Source organism: Sceloporus undulatus, chromosome 8 (assembly GCF_019175285.1).
Source record: "Sceloporus undulatus isolate JIND9_A2432 ecotype Alabama chromosome 8, SceUnd_v1.1, whole genome shotgun sequence".
NCBI lineage: Eukaryota > Metazoa > Chordata > Lepidosauria > Squamata > Phrynosomatidae > Sceloporus > Sceloporus undulatus.
The window spans coordinates 14,637,696-14,656,622 of record NC_056529.1 but is presented as its reverse complement, the minus strand read 5'-3'; the positions used below and the strand labels follow the sequence as shown (position 1 = coordinate 14,656,622).

The window sequence follows — 18,927 nt, the reverse complement described above, 5'->3', positions numbered from 1 at the left end:
CCAAAGTTAGGAGAGGATGCAACAGATTGCTTTTCCTGAGCCTACTGGGAAGGCAAGATTCCACCCTTCTTCTCCTCTCTCTACTTCGGAGTTGAGCACTGACTACTTTTGCAGTGTGAGGTCAGTTTGCAACTTTGCAGGAACTGAAGTAAGCTGAGGACAATGGGAAAAAGAGGAGAAGTAGAAAAGAAGTGGGAGATCTTAAAAACAGCTGAGAAATTGGGATGGGAGAGGATTACCTAGGGCCATCCATGCTCAACTGGGACAGTTGTAGAATGTGGCTGTATGTCAGAGAAGGGATCAGTTCCATTGTTCTCTAAGTTTGTTATAATTGCTATAATTTTGTATTTTCAAGAATATCTTTTTTTCTCCTCTTAGAATTCAAAGTGCCAATTCCCTCGCCATTTAAGATCCATCCCTAAGCAAAAACAATTCCTTCATATCTCTGAACTAAAATAATAATAATAACCACCACCACTATGTTCAAGAACAACCCTTTGTAAGTAAAGTTTATGAGGCATTTCTTTAAAATTTAATCCAAGGCTGCATCTGCACTGCAGAAATAATAATGCAGTTTTGACATCACTCAATACATGGCTCAGTACTATGGAATTCTGTGCTTTGCCGTTTTGTGGGATATTTAACCTTCTCTGCCAGAGAGCTTTAGGACCACAACAAACTACAAATCCTAACATTTCATTGGATGGAGACATGGCAGTTAAAAGTGGTGTCAAACAACATTATTTCTGCGGTGCAGATGCAGCCTTAGATTTCCTGTTCTCATTTATCCACAAAATAAAATTAAAGTTTTTACTTATACATATGGAAGCAAGGATTGTGGAGGGTTTTTTTCTATTTTTCATCCCCCCACCTCCATGGAAAAAGATAGAAAGTGTTATTTATTTTGCTGTAAGTACTTGTTTTGAAAAGCCTCTTGCTTCCCACCTGGTCTTGCATTAGAGCCTCAGTCAGCAGTGAAACAGGGCACAACCTTCAGAAAACTACTTACTTTCTCTCTTTTTAAAAAACGGCAGCCTATGATCTACTTTCCATACAGAATTTCTGAAGCTGACCATAAAGAACTAGGCAGTCTCCCAGTATAAACTTACCAGGATTACATCAAAGGCTTTTCCCTAGGATAAGACGATTGATTTCTTCAAGGCCCTTTAGAAATTCATCTAGGATATTTTGGGTTATTGCATTAAGGCCTTACTCAGCGAGAAATTATAGCTATTCAGATTACTGGACGGAGATAGTTTTGCTTGTAAAAGAATAAAAAGGTGCCTTTGTGCCACAGACATTTATGACAACTCAGCCAGATATAGGTATGCCTCAGTTAATGAACTAGATGTATTCCTAGGCATTTTTAGTACTGTTTCCATTTCTCAAACATACAATTTTGTACCAAAGGCAAAAATAACATGGGGGGAAAAGTGGGAGATAAGTTCCTATGCCACAAAAAAGTAGAGCAGGTCAACATGTTTCAGCAAACCTTTGATTCAAAACTAACCTTATACAAATATGAAATGAAACAACCAGGTTCACATAAGCCTTCCATAAGTCAACAAAAACATTTTGCATGTTCAAGAGAGCATTTGAAGACTTCTTACAAAATGCATCCAAAGATGACTTTTTCACTTTTGTTCCGATTTTCATTTTGCTGGCCAAATTTACACATCTGTGCGTTATCACATGCTGGGTCAGTTGTTGAGCCAGCCTTATCTGCCCTCTCTTTTTCTCTTTGCTTTGCTCTTTGTTCATGCTCAGGAAGAGATTCTGGCAACAGCTGCTGTTTACCTTGCCTGTTACAGGCAGGCACAAATGGCTATAGTAGGATCAGCTAGAGAAGCATCCCAATCTTTCTTAAAGCTCAAATGTTATTGCACTGTTTAATGCAAACACATTGCTTCAACTGAACCTAAGTCTATGGGGCTCGACAGACTGCCCCTTTCAGTGCCAGATTGGGACCGTGGCAACCCCACAATCCGATGCTTTACCAGTGCTAAAAGGAAAGGCAAAATGCTGCTCCTTTTAAGTGCCGGCAAAAGAGTACCCTTGTTGCAGCAGCAGTTGTTTGACACTTCTTTGGCGCAGCACATTTAAATGCTGTGCCAATGACATGCCATGACGTCCCCCGCCATGCAGTTGGGCACATGGCATGATGCTGGCATAAGGGCAGAATCAGGGCATGCAGACACCATGCCCCCATGCCAGCGTATAACACCAGTCTGTTTAGCCTCTACATTTCTCAGTCCCTCCTTCAATATCATCTAAAAGACAATATTGCTAAAATAGTTCCAGCTAGTCAAAGAATGAGTAAAAAAGGAGGGAAAGTATAGATATGTCGGTAATTATAAAAACTCCAAGGCACAAAAGAGGCAAGAAAGATTAAGCTTCCACTCTGAATTAGCTGCTATGTTCAAGCCATTCCCAGGTAAAAGGTGGTAAATGTGTAACCTTTCACACATCCCTGTATTGCAAGTTCCATCAACCAAGCCACTTTTGAAACAGTGAACAATCATGGGAGCTGTGATCCAAAAACACTTAGAGAGCCACCATATGCTCAACATACTGATGTATCTGGACCACACAGGGCTAGGACTAACTATACTTTTTGAAAACAGAGGAAGAAACATCAGGTGAATGTGAGTTGCTTGGCAATACATAGCAGTCTTCTGTTTAATCCCCAAATAAATGTTTCCATTTTCAGCTCCCCTTGTGAAAGGCAAATTGAGCCACTTATATTTAGCTTACTTTGTGGGATTTCCATGACTTAGAAGACCTATTTCTTGCATTGTGGCTACAAGGAGTGACTGTGACTATGAACAAGGGCTGGGTTTCTATAAAATCCAGTCACAAGGCAAGTCAACTTGAAAACATGGAATAGCATGTTGATCTGTGGATGATGATAACTGCAATCCAGCAAACCTAACAAACCAATGCTTGTTGCTAGTTAGCAACAGAAAAAGAGGAATATTGTTCTTGTGTCCAGCCCCATAGGCCTCTGGTTGGACACTGGCAAATAATGGCTTAGACAGCCCTTTGGTATAGTTCAGAAGGTTGCATGATTATTGATTTTATTGATTATTGATTATTCTCTCTTCCAACTCTATGATTCTATGATTCTATATTTGAATTTCCTGCATGGCAGGGGGTTGGACTGGATGGCCCTTGTGGTCTCTTCCAACTCTATGATTCTATGATTCTATGATTTACATTTCTTGTTGTTATGTGACTTCAAGTTGTTTCTGGCTTGTGGTGACCCTAAGGCCATGAACCTATCATGGGGGTTTCTTGGCAAGATTTGTTCAGAGGGTGTTTGCATTTGCCATCCCCTGAGGTTGAGAGCATCTGACTTGTCCAGAGTCACCCAGTGGGTTTCATGGTTGAGCCGGGATCAAAGCCTGGTCTCCAGAGTCACAGTCCAACATTTAAACCACTATGTCAATTAACATTCATTCATTCAAGTTCTGTACCACCCAAATAGTGAAAGCTGCTTACAATGATAAGAAAGACCCCAAGATAGTCAATAAATTTGCTTTGGTTTTGGCAATCTGAAAGACTATTTTCTCATACATGCTTGACCAGCCTCTAAGATTTGTGGGAGAAGCCCCTTTTTAGTCCCATTGCCTTACTAGGTATGTTTCCTTCTCAGTGGCTGCTCCCAGGCTTTGGAATTCCCTCCTTAGGGAAACTGGTAGGGCTTCCTCTTTGATGCTGACTTCTATCTTTTGTTTTCAGTAGTTTTAATATATCAATAGTTCAATTGCATTCTAAATGCATTTACTTTGGTTTTACTTTTACTTGGCTTCATTTTAGTTTTTGTAAGCTGCCCAGTTTTGAGGAGAAAGGGCAGGATACACAGAAACCAGTCTTTTAGCAAGTTCTTGGATTCTGCTAACCAAAGCTGAACTTGAATATGACCAAAGGTAATCTAGGTGGAGGGAGGATAATTTGTTTCTAGAAATTGTATGCCATTTGTTTTGTTTTTAATCTTGTAAACCACTTTGTGTGTCCATAAACAAAAATGTAAAGTTTAAAAAAAGCAAATACAGTGGTCCCTTCACATGTGTTGGCGTTAGGGCTGAAGGATCCCCATGAACATGGAAAAATTGCAAATACAAAAATTATTCTTTTTGCCTAAGAGAATATATCTCCAGGAATCTCCAGGGCCAATTTCTAGGTTCTCCAGCAGAGCTCCATGGTCAACTTCTGGCAGAGAAAGCATATTAAACTGCAGATAATCACACCCGGAAAAGTCAAAGCTGCAAATATGGAGGGACAACTGTATACTGAAGTCAAGTTTCAGGCAGGTATTAGACAGGGTTTGGGTAGAAATTAGAAATCCAGGTTTCAAGCCAACAACATTATCAGAGTTTGGTAGGGATAGAATTCCTCAATACAGTACAGTCATTTTCTTTTTGAAAGAAGCAACAGGTCATTTTAACAATTTACTTCATGTTGTGACAGCATGCCCCTTACCATATAGGTTAGGAAGAAAGTCCTACACACAGAGGGCACTCTGTTCTGGTTAATGCAGTCCCTAAAAAGGACCACACATCATTTGCATTAATGTTTTTATATTTATAAGTAATCTTCCCAGCCCCACCCCTCCATTGCCACCACCTTCCTACCATCCCATAATATGCTGGCCACCATCCCTTTTTTTCCCCTTTCCTTCGTCCTTTTTTTGTACTTGCAGAATAGAAAACGTTGATGCTGCTTTCCATTCCCCAGAGTAGTGAATCCCCCAGGCTCTCTTTAGTCTGTCTCTTCTCCTGCACTGACAACAGGAACAAGAACTGCGTGTCCTTGGCTCACACCATCCTTGCCCATTGAAGAATCTGACATGGCAAGTTACCTCCAAGGGCACCCCGACACGCCCTCCTCCCACCCCCAAGACAAAAAGAGAGAGAGAGAAGCGTCGCCTCTGTATCACGCATCGTTCACATCACACAGCAGATCAAAAGATCCAAATCTGCTCCCAAATCCCATTCCTCCTGCAAGACGGCACTTTGTACTGTCACTTCCCTACTGAGCACATCCCCTTATTTCATACCTCACAGCATGTGCGGCTGCACCCCAAGATCAAACACCCATGCATGATTTCCTTCCACAGATCTTGAAATCACAGAGTTAGACTTTAATGGGAACCTCAATATGCCTAATCCTCTAAAGCTGGCACAGTAATGCTCACAGATACATTAAACTCTGCCATAATCACAAAAGCAGAAAGGAAAAAGAGAGTCTCTCTCTCCTTCCTGGATGTACAACACACACACATACACACACACGGTCCAGAAACCACATATCCACCCATCTAGCATGTAACACAGTTAACAGATGTTAGAGGCATTAGTTTACACCAAAGACCAAGTTGCTTGATCCAAAATCCAAGAGCTTATGAGCAAATTTCACTATTCTGGACCTTACTTGCTCAAGAGGACCTTCTTTTTCTCTCGCATACACATGTGCATTTGCACACATTCACACACAGTCTCTCTCACATACAAAGCACCACAAAAGAAATTGTTTGTAGCATTTAATATCCATTTGCAGCCCCTAACTATGACTGATGCTCAGCTTGGAATAAGCAGTTAAACGATTAGTTAGTTGTAACGATCATTTGTGATTAATTTTTTCCCAATAAGAAAGGCATAATTGCATTACATATAGATATTAATTTAACAAGAACTGTTACTCCTTTTGTAGCAAAATAATTGTAACTTTTTATAGTTATGGGGGGATGGCTACATTAAATGATGGAAGAAGAATGACCCAGAGTACCTCTCCCAGCCTCTCCTCTGTCTCCAGATTTTTTGAGAGGGAAAAAAAGTGAATTGTCAGTCCTTGGCTGCAGCCGTACTGCAGAAATAATCCAGTTTGACACCACTTTGACTGCCATGGCTCAGTGCTATGGAATTCTGAGAATTGTAGTTTGTTTGTGGCACCAGAGCTCTCTACAGAGAAGGCTAAATGTCTCACAAAACTGCAGTTCCTACAGTTCCATACCACTGAACCATGGCAGTCAAAATGGCCTCAGACTGGATTATTTCTGCAGTACAGATGCAGCCTTTGAAACCTCCAGGTGTGACCATTAGCCTCCTCATCCAAAACACACACATCTTTTTTATAAAACAGACTTCATTTCCCCTGGAACTAGAACTGGACTTCCAGCCACTTCCAGTTCTGCTTGTTCAAGTGTTGTTTTCTTGTCATGGTAGGAGTCTATGTGAATTCTCTCACTCCCCCATGAATCTTGGCAGTCATGAACTGCCTCCCAGATCCTTAGACATGGGCATCCATGATCTCATCACCCTACCACATGGTTTTCATAAAGTATACTACTTCCAACTCTGGTTGGCAACATCTCTCCACAGTTTCTTAGGCTGGAATGTCCACTAAGAGAGGCATCTCTAGGTGTGGGTGAGCAGCGAGACTTACTGACCCTGTGGTAGTTTTGGGTGGTGAGTCTCAGGCCTTCTGTGAAGGAGAAGTCAATGACAGTACAGCTGAAAGAAGGGACCTTTCTATTTCCCTCCTTTTCCTGCAGCTGGAACCTATCATTATGTGTTTACCATTTCAAACATATTGTTTTAAGTATATTACCATCTACCCGAGCCTTCCAGCAATGGATGGGAGGCAGAAATAAATAAAGCAAGGCAGAAATAAATAAAAAGTAATTCATTTACATGCTTCATACAGATGTTTCTAATGAATTTAAAAGTGTCCCATCAGAGCTGGGAGTGAAAGAAGAAATGTGTTTCATTTACGATGGCACATTCACCACTGGTCAGGCACCTTTGACTCCGGATACTGTGAAGCATTGCATTTCAGGAAAGAAATTCCTGGCATGCTAGAAAGGGAGACAACCCTCTGCTCACCTGCTGAGTCTCATACTCAATGTAGGTTGACCCAAAGACCTGTAAACGCTGACATCCCATTGTATAAATCCACTGTGGCTCCTCAAAATGACAATAAAGTTTAGTGAGCAATATCATCTGGGACTCTTTCTGAGGTTTCTTCTAGCCACTAGAACTAGACCTTTTAAGCAAAAAGAGATTCTGCTTCCCCCCCCCCTTTGCAAGCATAAGGACCAGAAACTTATTTCTCTTTCATAAGGAATCCTAAAGGACGGCCTGCATTCTTTGTCATCTGCTACATTGTCTTTCTCATCAATTTTACTACATCCAACTTTTGCTGGAGATGGTTTTCCCAGTGCTTTTTTCCTCTGTGGTCTGCGTGCACTGAAATTATATCAGGCAAAACAATATCCACCTGTAATGGGCAGCTGTTAAAATCAGAATTGCCTGCACAGTGTAATAGCTGAGTATAAAGGAAGCTTTAAAGTGGAGTGAAACCATCAACCTTGACAGCAGAGGTTGCATTAATGGCTTCATTAAGAGATAACACAGTGAAATTCTTCAGAGGCATTGCAAATGGATCCACAAGGCCCTATAATGTATGTATCCATCCATTTCTCAATGACCGCTAGTTTTCAAGATTTATTTAGTATTAACGTTTTGTAGGACACTGAACCATGCTGGTATTGTTTTCAAGTCAGATGTTGATAAACAGGCCTGTTTCAGTGGCTTGCAAAACTACTTTTCTACTTGGCTTTTCAAACTCAATTTGATGCACTAAGGCAGTTGTTGTACAGAACAGAGCCATGGCATGTAAAGTGCTCAAACTGTGTAGTGTGGATACACTGCAATCACATTTCAGTACAGACTCCAAGCAATTAAGAATATGGTCACAAATGCTTGATACTGGTAAGTGTAGCCTCTGCTAATAGTGGTAAGCACGCCATTCCAGTTTTTAGCACTTTGCTGGGCCTCATTGGCAGGGCTAAAGTTAACTACAACTCAGAGCTTCACAAAAATTGAGGCTTTAGTCAAAAAATCAAAAGACAACTATGATTTGGGAAGCAGCTATGAAAGGGCTACAGAAGATGCTCAATTGAAAAGATGTATCATTAGATACCAAAGTCAGAATCATCCATGCCACAATGTTTCCAATTTCTATGCATGGGTGTGAAAGCTGGACAGTGAAGAGAGCTGACAGGTAGAAAATTAACTCATTTAAAATGTGCTTTTGGAGAAGAGCTCTATAGATACCATGGACTATGACGAGAGATTGGAACCAAAGTTTTATGTCATGTTTAACTTGAACAAACGAAACAGCGGAAATCAAGGGGTGAAAATAATTATGAGGGGCGACAGGGATGCCAAAATATTTCTTGCCTAGGATGGCCAAATACCTAGAGACAGCCATGATGATTTCTTGAGTTAAGTCTTGGGGGTTTGCAGGAAGAGAAGGCGTTTAGAGGGAGTCTATGATCATGGCTGTCCCTAGGTATTTGGCCATCCTCATAGACTCCCTCTAAATGCCTTCTCTTCCTGCAGACCCCCAAGACTTAACTCAAGAAATCATCATCATCGTCATCATCATCATCACCATCATCATTGTCATCACCACCATCCCAAATACTGAACCATTAACAAGTACCCTATTCCCTCAGAGGTGTTGGACTTTTCTTCTGCTTCTTCGCACCAACTTGCATCTGAAGCGGATTGAATGGCAATGTGCAGTGCCCAGCCTGCCAGCCATTGCCTTGGCTTTTGTCTTGTGGCCACTCTACTTATGGGGAGGAGGTGGGCTAAGCAGCCTTCAATCTTTGTGAACCCCCTATGAAGACCCTGGGGGTCTGTTGACCACAAATTAAGAATCACTGCTGTAGATAGATCATGAGCGGACATAATTCATAGGGAAAAGATGATCACGCTGGTAAAGTGGGAAGCAGAAGGAGGTAGGGGTGCGGTGGCTTAGCGGTTAAGATGCTGGCTCTGTTGATTGTATGGTTGTCAGACTGGCAATTTGAGTCCCAATTGCCACATGACAGAGTGAACTCCCATCACTAGCTCTACCAACCAAGCAGTTCAAAAGCATGTAAAAGTGCAAGTAGATCAATAGGTACCACTTTGGTGGGAAGGTAACAGCATTCTGTGTAGTCATATTTGTCACATGACCATGGAGCCATCTTTGACAATGCTGGCTTAGTAATGGAGATGAGCACCACTCCCTGCAGTTGGAGACATCTAAAGAATCACAGTCAAAAGGAAAGCCTTTACCTTTAGTAGGATAAAAGGAAGGTCACACTATAGGTGAATAGATTCAACTAGGGTTGCCACAGCCCTGAACAGGGCAATAGAGGGCCAAGAGCTCCTTTTCATAGGGTTGCCATAATGATATTGACTTGATTTCAAATAACAGCAGCAACTAAAAATCAAATGGACTAGAAACTTCAGTGAACTCACTGTTAAGAATGATCAGTTCTATTATCAACACAGCAACAGGCAGACTTTCAAGGAAGCGGCTGTATGTTTAACATTTCAGCCTGCTATTAAACAAAAGCTCGGAAGGCCAGCGCTACAAGCCTCCACAGCAGGAGTCTTCCAGTTGCAAAGGCGTTCAAAAGAAAAGAGAAACTCATGCTCCGCAGATGTAAACTCTTCCCAAAACGCTTCAACATCTGCAGTTTACTTTTCAACCAGGTTTTGAAGCCTAGCATGCAGGAAACAGAATCCGTGGCCTTTCAAAAAAATGTTCTATAAAGGCCAACAGCTGGACTGGCGGGAGGTTTACAGAACGAACATTCTGCTTTGTTTTAAAAGATCATCACTGAATTATATTTTGCTTCTTCTGAAGGAAACGTCGGCCCTTACAAAGTTTCAATACTCTAGCGGTTCCCTTCTCTCCCCCCTCTTTTACCAAGCCGGTTCAAAGAAAACCATAAAAAGTCATCCTAGCATCTTCTGGAATGGAAGGAGGGAGGCTATAAAAATACCACTTATTTAGCCCCTCCTGGGTCTTATTACAGAATCTCACAAAAGCATATGAAGAAACCTTCCTTTAATAAACTCTGGTGTGTAAAGGACACTTCCATATGTCCATAAGTGCATTCAACAACATTTTTCTCATCTTCAGCAGCTCTCTAAATGAGACTTTAAACCAAGGATTTAATCCATTTACAGGGGTATCCTGGTTTTATCCCCAGAAATACCCCCTGCCACTGAGTTCAACACAATGTAAAGCCAGGTAAGAATCTACACAGAATTAATCCTCTTCACTTCATCTTAATTAGCTGTTAAAAACAACATGGCACTGAATCCCATCTCAGGTTGTTGAATATGCTTATTCAACAACTTGAAGAATCGAAACACGATAACTATTCCAAGTGTACTTCTCCAATGTGCCATTTTTCAGCCTTATTTTAATTCTCACACATAAGGCAGGGCAAACTAGGACCCGGAGCAATGGATGCAAGCTCCAGGAAAAGAGATTCCACCTCAATTGTTTTTTTACAAACTGAGGAAAGTTCAAGGGCCGTTTTGACTTCCTTGCCAGCATCCAAATTAACAAATGCACCACGTCAGATCTGAACTATCTGGAAAATGTGGACAGATAAACACACACACAATTCCATATCTCCACAAACTTTGCCAGATGACGCTTCAAACTCAACATTATAAATTTTGCAATGAGAAGAGCTTGGATTTGTGTTTTGCTCCCTCCTCGTGTATGCGAATTTGGCCTACAGCACAAGGCTTTGAAACTAAGAGGGGATACCTAACTCTTTCCATATGGCCAAGGCAGCATGGCTTTTAATTTTACCACTGTTTATCATTTGAGGATAATTACCTTGGAATCCAGATTTTTGCTAGATTACTGACCGATTCACTAATCTCATCTTCGTGACACTCCTACTTGCAGAGGTTCTTTGGTGATGAATGCCCACATTGCCATGCTCCCAAACTATCAGCATGGGTAGTGCATTTTCTCTGACAAACTTGTCTTCTGAAGCAGCCACATTTCATTAGTCCATAGCACATTCTTCTCACCATCCAAATGTTTAGGGAAACTTTGGCCCCATATAGACAGGCAAAAATAAAGCTGTTTCAGGTCAGTTTGGAGGTATGCTGTTTAAATGATGCATGCATCCTAAGAGTCCAGAAGCTGCACCAAAGCTGTGCTTAGGACTGGATCGTGGCTTTGGCACGGCTTCCGGACTCTTAGGACACATGCATCATTTAAACAGCATACCTCCAAAGTGACCTGAAACAGCTTTATTTTGGCCTGTCTATATGGGGCCTTAGACATCCATGGGCCACATGACAGCACCTTGACTCTGAGGATACACACGTAAGGTTCCCAGATCTCAATGCCTAGTCTATTTTCTCTGATCCATAGAATGAAGAAGAAGAATCCTAGACATGAAAGTGGCCCTGAAAACAAGGTGTTTATATGTGTGTGTATACACTATACACACATATACACACACACATACATACATACATACACATACAGTTATCCCTTAATATCTATAGGGTTGCACTTCCTCCCCCCCCCCCCAGTTCTCTGTCCTATCCTCACCCCAACATCTGTCATAAGAGACGTGTCTAAGATGGAGCAGAGAGTCAGAGGAACATTTGAAGTTTTGTTCTTGGCTTCTACAGCGTAGGCCTCAGGACATGGGGATACGGCGTAGGATTTGAAAGGCCAGGTGTAGGCTTCCCACACGCAACACTTTCCAAAAAGCCAAGTAAATTAAAATTACACTCTTTCACAAATCCCACCCCTTTGGCTCAGAAGGAAGCAAAAGTCAGAACTAGCAACATTTGTTATAGCTTTGAAGACAGAAGAAAACTGGACTTGAGTAAATGCTGTCTTTAAAAGTCCATCAGTCCTTGCTCTGCCTGGCATCGAACCAAAGCTGGGGTGGGGAGACCCCTTAAAAATATTGTAGGTTTGAAAAAACAGTTGGTCGAAATAAACAGCTGAATAAAGAACAGATAATCCATACACAGCAACAAGAAACTTCCTCCTCTGCTTTAGATGTGAAATCCTTCATATAATAGTAATCAAATATGTTCCTTTTGCTCCAGGGGGGGGAATGGTCTCAGGAAGTTATCCACTATTGAAAATCAGAAAGACAAAACACAAATATGTACACACAGAACTTATCAGCACAAATTTTCATGGGTACCACACCAAAAGAAAAACCATTCATTGATAGTGTCCCCTTAATCCTACATCATGTCAAACATACTGGCTAACATTTAACCATACCAATTTACTAAGTTATTGAAACAGATCTCTCCCCATAGGATGAGGGGTGTGTGGATGTTGTGCTCCAGAATTAAAATTACAGAAACATCAGCAATGCATCATTCAAGTTTGTTTATAAGTTTGTGTGGTGCAACAGTTAAGAGACAGAGATCCAGGTTCAGCCAAATCCCCATGACAGCATGAAACTCACTACATGATCTTGGACCAGTCACTATTTCTCAACCTGACCTTTATTACAGGTTTGTTGCGAAGATAACATGAGAAAGGTGAACAATGAAATCCATTTTAGGCATATCAGAGGAAAGATGGAGGAATGTAAGAAATAAATAAAGCACTTAGACCACAGTTTTAGGGTCTGTCACACTACATATTTATAGCACTATGATTCCACATTCACTGTCATAATTGCATCTCGTGTAATTCTGGGACATGTTGTTCAATGAGGCACTAGACCTCTCTGGCTAAGAGTTATATCTGTGCGTGCCTTCAAGGCACTTGTTCATTTATGGCAGACCCATGAATCTCATAGGGTTTTCTTAGGTAAGGTAAGGAATACTCAGAAGTGGTTTTGCCAGTTCCATCCTCTTAAATATACTGTAGCCTACAACACCTGGGATTCATTGATGGTTTTCCATTCAAGTACGAACCAGAGCTGCCCCTGCTTAGCTTTTACCAAGATCAGACAAGATCTGCTACTTTTAGGGTATTTAGGCTCTAAAAAATCTAAATACTGTAGATCTTTTTAAATATAAAATAATGTATTCTTACTGAAAGATGTTGACAAGCTGGAACTCGTTCAGAGGAAGGTGCCCAAGATCATAAAACCTATGAGGAACAGCTTAGGGAGCTGGGTATGTTTAGCTTGCAGAAGGGAAGATTAAAAGGTGATATGATAGCCATAATTAAATATCTGCTGCCGTAAAGACTAGAACATGAAGCAATGGATTCAGATTACAAAGGAAGGGATTCCACCTAAACATTAGGAACATAGTTCCTTGGAAGGCAGTAGATTCTCCTTCTCTGGAGGTCTTTTATCCGACATATTTTGGAAGTGCTTTAGCTATGTAATTTCCTATTTCAGGGGGTTTGACTCCTGAAGTTTTGGACTTCAGTTTCCAGAAACCATAGCCATTTTAGCCAGTGGTCTGGGGTTCTGGGGGTTAAAGTCCAAAACATCTGGAAGGTCAGAGTTTGGGAATCACTAGCTTCCAACTGTATAATTCTATGACCAGACAAAAGTTAGCAAAGTATTAGTTTTCTTATTAAATCTGGGATAGGACAAGAGGAAGATCAAAGGCTTATTTCAAGCAGGAAGTATTTATAGCTCAGACTCTAAATGGGGAGACATAAAAGCACAATGCTGTGTTTAGCAGAACAGAACTTCAAAGCAACCGAGTTTCTCTTTGGTGGAGACATCTCCCACACTTGGTTATGGCTATCTTTCCCAAAGTGATGCCTGCCCAGATGCTTTGGATGCCCATCCATTATTGCCAGGCAGTGTGGACATTAGCCATGCAAGCACAAGATAATGAAAGTTAGTGACCTTGGTCCAAAACACACTGCAGAAATAATCCAGGTTGAGACTGCTTTAACTGCCTGGGAATTGTGGTTTATTGAGGCACCAGAGCCCTTTGACAGAGAAGGCTAAATGTCTCGCAAAACTACAGTTCCTGGAATTCCCTAATATTGAGCCAAGGCAGTTAAAATGGTCTCAAACTGGAATGAACACTATGATTGGAAAAGGATATCTGAGCAAATTGTTGTTGTTGTGTGCCTTTAGGTCATTTCTGAATTATGACCACCCTAAGACTGACAAGGTTTTCTTGACAAGATTTGGTCAGAGGGGGTTTTGCCCTTGCCTTCATCTGAGGTTGAGAGAATGTAACATGCACTAAATGGATCTCCATGGCTGAGCAAGGATTCGAACCCTAGTCTCCAGAGACCTAGTCTAACACCCTCAGCAGGACATCATGCTGGCTCCCTCTTCTGCTATAGTAAAATATTATGTGGCCAATTAACCTAATGACTGAGCTATTCACTTGAAAATAGGTTGGCTATAAGCTTGCTAATAAATATTGAGAAATATTTCAAATTAACACAAAGATTTGTTGAGTATTTAAACTATGTGTGGTCTGGTACTGAATTCCTTTAGTCTTTTCCCCCTACAAAATGACAGATATGAGTACACATCACACACACCCCCAATGTTGCATTCAGTTATATGTATCTATGCGCCTTCAAGGCACATGTCAACCTGTGGCAACCCCATGAATTTCATAAAATTTTCTTCGACTTGGAATGTTCTGAGGTGGTTTTGCCAGTTCCTTCCTCTAAAATATAGCCTACAGCACCTGGTATTGGTTGGCAGTCTCCCATCCAAGTACTAACCAGGGCAGACCCTGCTTAGCTTCAAACATCTGATGGGATTTGGTTCCTTTAGAGCATTAGGGTGATTTTAAACAGTTACAGGTAGAGAGATATACATATACAAGCTACAAATACATCATTCAGCTAAGAATAACATTTCCCACATAGTCTGAACTGAAGTGATCACATCTCAAAATATTTACAGCAATGACTCTTCAACCTGTAGAGCATGGGTTTTTCCATCTATGACAGCAACAACACTCTTGCCTCACTAAAAGGTTGGACAGAAACTTTCTCATTTCATCTTAATACAGTCACCTTGATCACAAGTTGTACACTAGGATGATGAAACATGTGGTTCACAAGGTATTTTGGGGTGGCAACTCCCATCAGCATGGCCAAGGGTCAGGGAGGATGGAAACTGTAACCCAACAACACCTGCAGGATCCTAATGTTCCATACTCCGGCAATATGTTTTGCCCTGAAGAACGTAGGAAACACGTCAAACGTGATTCACAAATACTTCAATTATACTTTAATTGTATTCCTCTAGGGAGACAAGTCCTCATCTCTGGCAGGTAAGAACTGCCCCCAGATGACATAGTAAAAAATACGACTTTTTTCCTGCCACAAATTATTATTACCGCTTTGTTAACAAGAACGAGGACCACACACTTTTGAGGACAGATTTGCAAGCCTGCTTCAACCCACCGTACTTCCATTACACATTCATCCGGTTGCAGAAATTTGCTTCTATCATCTGCAAGCAAAGTTTGCTCATCTCTTCTAATCAGCCGGGTGCTATCAAGGTGATATCCTCTCTAATGATTCAGCAGCATGTCAATACCATCCACCTCAAAGTGTAGCAAACCAACCAAAGATGAAGAAATTATTGAGACAAGCATTTAATCAGAAGATATCATTTCTTATCATATAGACCGTGTGACTCAGCCATTGCCTCTTGATGCTATTGCTAAAGACTTTTTGCAGTGTTGGCTAGATTATTCTAGTGATGTTTTTCGGAAGTTATTTTTCTCTTTGATGTTCCAAAAGAACAATCTTGGGACAGAGCTAAGTTTTGGCATAACTTAAGCATGCTGCCATTAGACATCAGTTTATCAGAAAAGCTTTGCTGTCGCTGTCATAGATGGGAAAACCTGTGCTCTGCAGTTTGGATGTTCTTTCTCTAATGGCTTTAAGAATCGCTGCTGTATATATTTTGAGAAGTGATCAGTTAAGTTCCGGCTCAAAAACAGATGTACAAGAAAGTAATGGAGGAAGGTTTGTACATCTGTTTTTGAGGATGGGAAAAAAACTAAATCCTGTTATACAGGAAAAGCTGAAAGACACACATCTAAAAAGTAATTAAAGTACTTGCAGTCTGCTCCCATGCATATTTATTCAGTAACATGCCCCACTTTGTACAATGGGGCTCACTCCCACTGCACAGAACTCAGCATGAAGGAATACAGGCCCCACATATTTGAGAACCACCTCAAGACAAAATGATCTGCAAAGAACACCATTAAGGAGTTTCCTCTCCTGACCCAATACATTTTAAGGCTGACAACATTTCTTGAACCTCTAGGCATCTAAAGTTTTGCTGAAGACTTTCCTGGTACCATTGCAGCAATGGTTGTAGAAGAGGAAACTAAAAGACTGTCTTGAAAAGACTAACAAGTTTTATTTGTATAAGCTTTTGTGATCTGCAACTCAATTCCTTAAATGCTGGAGTCCAAGGCTGCATCCACACCACAGAAGTAATCTAGTCTGACATCAGTTTAATTGCCATGGCTCGATGATATGGAATTCTGGGATGTATCGTTCTGAGAGATATTTAGCCTTCTCTATCAGAGAGCACTGGCACCACAACAAACTACATTGCATTGAGCCCTGGTTGTTAAAGTGGTGTCAAACTGGATTGTTTCTGCAGTTTGGATGCAGCCCATGAAAGCTTCTGCCAAATAAAACTTGCTACTCTTTTTTTAAAAAAAGAGATGCCACTAGAAGGTAAATATTCTTGATCCTGGATGCTTTGGCCATAGCCTTCAGCCACTGTTGTTTTTTCCAGACATCCAGAGATGTCTCAAAGGATACTGGAACCACAAAAAGGTGCCTCCCTCTTCAACAACCTGAAAACAATGGCCTGAAGAACAATAGAGAACACACACACACACTCCATTCCTCTTTGCCTCTCTCCCTCTTGATTCCATTTTGTCTTTCAAGAGGCAGCAGTGGAGAGCGAGGCATTACCAGACAAGAGAAAAGACAACCCTCTCCAAGGCACTTTTGGAGAAACTTGCAAGGAGAAGTCAAATTACAAATCCTTAAGTAGCCAAAGCCCATGGCACTGACCCTGAAGCAAACTTCAGCAGAGACCATCTCAGGATCCCTCCATGGCTGGCTAAGAAATCCACAAGAACAAAGAAATCCTATCTGATATCCTAAACCAGAGAAGAATAACCAGGTAACAACACCAGGCAACACATGAAATTCTTGCACAGACACATACAGAGAGAGAGAGAGCAAGATCCTCCTCTTGTCCCTTTTGGAAAACTTGACAAGGAATCTGATCTGGAAGGGAGAAGAACCATCTCTTCATCATATTCATTTTAAAAAACAGCATCTTCTTCCCCCTGCACCAAACCAAGGGCAGGTAGACAATCCAGACCATGGTTTGGCCAGGCTTCTCACCTCCTAACTTTATCTTCCAAGGCTTGGATGGCAAAGAATCAACTCCCAAAGGCAAGCAGGAAAGTTACAAGGATGGAGAAGGAGAAAAAGTGTGGTGTGCCTCCTCCATGAGATCCAACTTAGAAGATCCCAGGAGGGAAGCTCAGAGGGTAGTAGACAGGCCAGTTTATTCCCCACCTCCACCCCCCAAAAAGTGAAGCAGAAAGACCCCATCTCTTACCCTGGAGCCTGAGAGCTTGCCCAGAGCCCTGTGTTGGCAACCTGGCGGGAATGCCAGGCTGGTGCTGGTGCTGCCGCTGGAGTGTTTCTGGTTCACCATCCAGTCCTCCAGTCCTTTCCTAGCCAGGGAGGCATTTACAGCAAAACTATCACCTGGGATTTGGGATAAAGAGAAAAAGAAGTTGTAATGGACTCCAGGACCACAAGAGACACCATATCTCACAATCCCCCCAAAAAATAAATGGGGAGGAAATCTCCATTCTCTGGCTCCCAAGTTACCCCTTCTCCCATCCATCTATCCATTCATCCATCCAACCCAGGACCACCAAGGCGGGACAAAGCAAGGAGAAGAGGGTGGGGAGAGAACGGGTGCAGAGAACCAAACCAGGAGCACAAAAGAGGCACAGAGACACACAGACACACACTGCCCTGAACACACTCTGGGGGCTCCCTGGGAATCCCAAAGCCAACCACCCACTAGGGGATCTCTGTGTGTGTGTGTGTATATATACGTTCTCCAGCAGAAAAGTTTGTGAGCATGTGTGTGGGTGTGATGTGGATATAATAATACACATATAGAATAGATATCACCCACACACGCACACATACAGCCCACATGATATGTGTTGTGTGTATATGTAGATGTGTGTTGTGTATGTTGTGTATAATAATATATATAGTATGTCCTATCACATCGCACATAAACCCACTATAGATATATATATATATATGTATACAAATATATAGCAGCCCACATTGTGCACATACACACACATATATATAAGCCCACATATTATATATATATATATATATATATATATATATGTCCACATCTCACACACTAACACACACACATATATATATCAGCCCACATTACACACACATATCAGCCCACATCATGTGTGTGTGTGTATAAGTCCCATCACACACACACATAAGCCCATATATATATATATACACACACACACATATATATCAGCCCACAGTGCGCGCACGCGCACACACACACATATAAACCCACATCACATACACGCACATGTATATAAGCCCACATTATATATATATATGCCCACATCACACACACACACACACACATATATAAGCCCACATGTATGTATGTACATAAGCCTACACCACACACATATAAGCCCCTATCACATACACATCTATACATATCTCTGTGTGTGTGTGTGTCTGTGCCCTGCTGCCTGCGGGGCAAAGGAGGCTCAGAGTCCGGGCTGCTAGCAGGGAGAGGCGAGGAAAGTTGTGCCTTACCTTCGGGACTCTCTCGGGGCTTGGAGACGGCGGCTGGAGGGAGGCAGCATCGCAGCAAAGACAAAAGACAGAGAGAGGGTTAGAGCTCCATCGCTTGGGACTGCGAAGTCTCCAAGGAGAATTAAGGGCGACCCTCTCCTCCTTGCACCCCAGACCCCTTTCCTTGTCACTACCAAGGAGCACAAGGCACCCCCCGCACATACACACACAAATCATAATGTAGGACGCTGGAGCCAAAAAAAG

General features: G+C 41.7%; 1 protein-coding gene across 3 annotated transcripts in view; it reads right to left on the bottom strand.

Moving 5' to 3' along the window:
* Positions 1-18,927, bottom strand: part of NKD1 (NKD inhibitor of WNT signaling pathway 1) — a 134,123-nt gene that overhangs the window by 114,360 nt on the left and 836 nt on the right. The window contains exons 2-3 of one of the 3 annotated variants that reach the window (XM_042438316.1): positions 18,685-18,717; positions 17,411-17,562 (exon numbers count right to left, since the gene is read on the bottom strand). In XM_042438316.1, the coding sequence (XP_042294250.1) occupies positions 17,411-17,562; positions 18,685-18,717 (185 nt within the window). Of the gene's footprint in view, positions 1-17,410; positions 17,848-18,684; positions 18,718-18,927 lie in introns of those variants that run through there. The other 2 variants (XM_042438317.1, XM_042438315.1) reach the window with 2 other exon arrangements.